The 4,648-nt window shown below is 34.3% G+C and overlaps 1 protein-coding gene across 1 annotated transcript; it reads left to right on the top strand.

Annotated features, from left to right (window-relative positions):
• Positions 1-1,251: 1,251 nt before the first annotated feature.
• Positions 1,252-4,286, top strand: LOC107799149 (uncharacterized). The gene is made up of 4 exons (XM_075218812.1): positions 1,252-1,847; positions 2,214-2,764; positions 2,856-3,466; positions 3,894-4,286. The coding sequence occupies exons 1-4, from the start codon at positions 1,252-1,254 to the stop codon at positions 4,284-4,286; spliced, it is 2,151 nt and encodes a 716-aa protein (XP_075074913.1).
• Positions 4,287-4,648: the final 362 nt, after the last annotated feature.

Raw genomic sequence — 4,648 nt, 5'->3', positions numbered from 1 at the left:
TTTGGCTATAAAAGGAGAGCTTCAACTCTCATTTCTTCACACCAACAAAGAGAGAAAGAAAGAGTGAGGTTTCACAGACAAGGTATAAGAAAATAGTCTGTGAGGAAAATACAGAGTGAGCGATATTGTAGTGAGGTGGGAATATCAAAAGAGGGTTATTTCTTTTGAGTGTTGTAGTGGTCTTTGGAGTATTTATCTCCGACCTACAAAGTGTAAAATTCCTTACTATAGTGATATCAGTTGCTCCTCTCGGGGTCGTGGTTTTTTCCCTTATTCAGAAGGGTTTTCCACGTAAAAATCTTGGTGTCATTGTTACTCTTTTATTCTTGTTAATTACCGTATCTCGGTGCTACATTATTATTCCGCTTTATTACCGTGAATATTATTTTGGTAAGGGGTTTATTCCCATCAATTTCATCAACTCGTGCTCCATTCAGTGATTTGCTTAATTTCCATGACTTATGTGGCCACTGGCCAGTAGCAGATAATGAGAAAAGTTAATATCAGGAAAGTCGTCTGGAATTTTTTTATTTATTTTTTTTAATTTAGAAATCACTACAGATCATAATCCTTGATTAGATCCTGCAGAAAATGACACAATGTTCTCTAGAAAAATTAGAAATGTCCGTTTTCTCTCCGTATTGCCTTCTCTTGGGCTTGGATTTTTTGGCTTTTTCAAATTGGATTTTTATCCTCTTTTGGACCAATGCCAGTGGCATCTTGAGCTATTAGTATACACTACATACTTATTGAATAGGGAAATTTTCGTTATAATTTTCACAAAGCACCATCTTTTAGTCCTAATTAGCCATTAATAAAAACTCTTTGCTACATTACGTCCTATAGATATCTTTTATGCAATTATATAATGTATTTAATGTATTTAAGGTAGTGTATTTAATAATACAACAAAAATTAGGGGCGTACAAAAAGGAAATCCAGATAATCCTGATATGTATTTACTTGTATTCAAACGTATGTAGCGCTAAATACGTAACGTATCTGCGCAATATCTGGGACGACGAAGATGTTAAAAACGGAAGGAAATCAAATCAATTCTGATTTCCCTAATTTTACTCAACAAACTTAAAAGTTATCCCATCAATCTGTATTCTTCTCAAAGTCAGAAATACAGAAACGTGAAAGAAGCGAAGAAACAGAGCAACTTGCTTCTATATTGTGCGATTTTCTTCTCCTCCTTATCGATTGCGACAAATTATATACAGAAGAAGGTATAACTCTTCTATATATATGGCAAGCTTGACAGTTTTGTTGCGTCATTCTGGAAAGTGGAACGATGAGGGCAATTATATCGACTTTTCCATTGAGGGAATACTGATTAAGGAGTATGCTTCCTTTAATGATCTAGTTGGTTCAATTTCTAATCAACTGGGTATAGATTTGAGCACAAATACCATTAAAATACAATACAATGTTGAAGGCAATCGCACGCCAATGGAAATACACAATGATATGGGTTACAGAGTGTATGTAAAATTGAAAAAAGATAACAGAGAATTTGGGATGTATCCTCTGTGCATTACAACTATGGAAAAAGAGCTTATCTCCGGAGATGGTTTAAATCAAGGCGACATTGTGCAGATAGACGAAGCAGTTCAAATGTATGATTCTGATACAGATGATACACTAGCTATAGAACTTGCCAATTCAGGAGAAGCGATTGGAGTGTTCGAACTCCATAAGGATTTGATAATTTCAAAAACTAATCAAAAGGAGGTTATGGCTGGACAAGTGTATAAGGATAAGGCTACATTGAAAGAGGTGATGAAGAATTATGCTATAGCTCAAAGGTTTCAATTCCGTGTTGATCGGTCTAATGCTGTCAGGTTTGATGTTTGTTTAACTTTGTTGTATTTAGTTGTAGTTGTGTGTTTCCTCCAGATGATGAACACCTTTGAAAATTTATATTTGTTTAGTATTCTTAATAATATGTATTCAGGTGTATTTTACTATTGAAAAAATACAACAGTGGCTATGATTATTTTCATATTATGTCTATAATGTTACTAAGTGTTTGATTATTCATACAAATGTATTTAGTTGTATTTATTGTATTTAATCACATCTAACAATATTGGAATTCGTTAGTATACAAAATTACATATACACAAATATCAATTTGGTACTTTATGAATAGGAAGTATATATGTCAGATTCGTTAAGTTGTCTGATGTATGAACTTTTCTTTCCAGCTATGAATTAATATGTATTTCAGAAGATTGTGATTGGAGGTTTAAGGCTTCAAGCATTAACAAATCGGAATTATTCAAGGTGAGAGAATTCAATGACAACCATACATGTCCGCTGAAGGATAAAGTGTACGAGCAGTGGCAGGCTAGTAGCAGCCTTATAAGTGGTATTATAAGGACAAAGCTTACAAACCATAAGAGGAAATACACTCCGAGGGACATTATTGATGACGTGAAATCAGATCTAGGTGTTGATGTTAGCTACATGTTGGCGTGGAGGGCTAAAGAAAAGGCAATGAATTTTCTTAGAGGTGAACCGGCTGATTCATACAAAAAATTACCAGGATACTTATATACAATGGATAAGACATATCCAGGTTCTCACATAAGAATGGAAAAATCGTCAAAGAATGAATTCATGTACGTGTATATATCATTGTATGCATTTATAAGGGGGTTTGATCATTGTAGACCAATTGTTGTAGTGGACGGAAGTCATCTAAAATCCTACTACACCGGGACATTCGTTTCTGCAAGCACGTTGGATGGTGCAGGTGAGTACCTCAATAATAATACAATTTGTTAATATTTAAAGCATTTGAAAACATGTATTTAAAAACAATTATATTCAATTGTATTAAACAGGTCATATATTGCCACTAGCATATGGTGTTATTGATTCAGAGAACGATGCTGCTTGGACGTGGTTCTTTGAGCAATTCAAGATAGCATACGGTGTAAGGGAAAACATGTGCATTGTTTCGGGTAGAAATGAGAGCATCATTAAATCTGTATCGAGAGTATATCCGGATTTACTGCATTGTGCTTGCATATGGCATCTATGGAATAACGTATACAAGAAATTCAAAAAGAGTCATACCAAGTTGAGTGAGATATACTTCTCGATGGCAAAAGCATACACACAAACTGAATTTGATAGTCTGATGGAGAAGGTTGAGAAGGTAGATATTAGGGTGAAAGAATACTTAGAGTTAGTTGGTTACGAAAAGTGGGCTAGGTTGTATGCACCTGTTAACAGGGGATGGACAATGACGTCAAATATCGTTGAGTCAATCAATGCAGCACTAGTTTCAGCAAGGGAATTGCCAATATATGACTTCCTCGAAGAAGTTAGGAAGATGTTTGGTCGTTGGAATTGTAGTAACCGTAAAGAAGCTACTCAAACATACAAGACGCTTGGGAAAAAATACCAGGAAATGCTGGAGTTGAATGAGACCATGTGTACCCGTATGACTGTAAGTTAATTTTTTATGGCATTGTTGTATACAACTGAATACATTTTTTTTAGGCAGAACTACCCGTTAATTTTTATGAATATTTGCTTGAACTAGTAAATAATATAGATGAATACAGGTAAATACATGTTATTATTAAGACTGTATGCACGTGATAATGATTACAATGGAATTCAGGTGATTGATACAGTTTAAATTGATTGGAAATACCTGAATACAGTTGCTAAAAAAAGGTTGAATACAAATGCATACAAATGCAGACTGTAGAGTAATACAGTTGCATACAGTTGCTGGAATCAGCTGAATTTAACTGAAATTGGATGAAGTTGCAATTTTTGAAGTTGATAGTAACCATTTAACTCAGTAGTATATATTTGTTAATTCATGTAAATGTGTTCAAAACTTATATTTCTGTTTTTAAATGTAGGTGGTACCCTCAACTGAATACTTATATACTGTTAACGATGGTGGGGGGAATTACACAGTCTGCCTGCTCGAGAGAAAATGTGTTTGTGGGAGATTCCAAATTGATGAATTGCCATGCCCACATGCTTGGGCTGTATTGAAGAGCAAGTTTTTAATGCCTGAAGAATATTGCTCTAGCTATTACAAGCCAAGTACAATTGTAATGACATGCGATGTGCCAGTGTACCCGCTACCGAACAAAAATAATTGGAATATACCAGAGCATGTTGCAGAGGAGGTTGTACTACCACCCAAATGGAAAAGACCTCCTGGAAGGCCAAAGAAGAAGCGCGACAAGAATTTAAGTGAATTGTTGTTGCCGAAAAATCAACATTCATGTAGCATATGTGGGTAGGGAGGACATAACAAGCGAACTTGTAGGAATGCTCCACGTAATAAATAGTTGTATTCTGACATGTATTGGTGACTCGACAATTTCTCAACATTTATTATGACATTATCAGCTATAATGAATTCTTTTTTCGAAGTAATATATTGTGGAATGACTTTCGTTAATATTTTCTGAATTTATTTAGTTGAAGTATTTTTATATATATAAATATATATGATTTGGCTGTGAGAGTATCTTAGTATAGTTGAATACAACTATATCAATTCCTTAATATAGGTGAATACAACATGTTGAACATAGTTGAATATAGGTTAATAATACAGTTTAATTCAATTGACTTTGGAGGAATACAATGTAATACAGTT

Source organism: Nicotiana tabacum, chromosome 7, assembly GCF_000715075.1.
Source record: "Nicotiana tabacum cultivar K326 chromosome 7, ASM71507v2, whole genome shotgun sequence".
Classification (NCBI taxonomy): domain Eukaryota; kingdom Viridiplantae; phylum Streptophyta; class Magnoliopsida; order Solanales; family Solanaceae; genus Nicotiana; species Nicotiana tabacum.
Note: the sequence above shows the minus strand (reverse complement) of the source record. Positions and strands in the feature narration are given on the sequence as shown.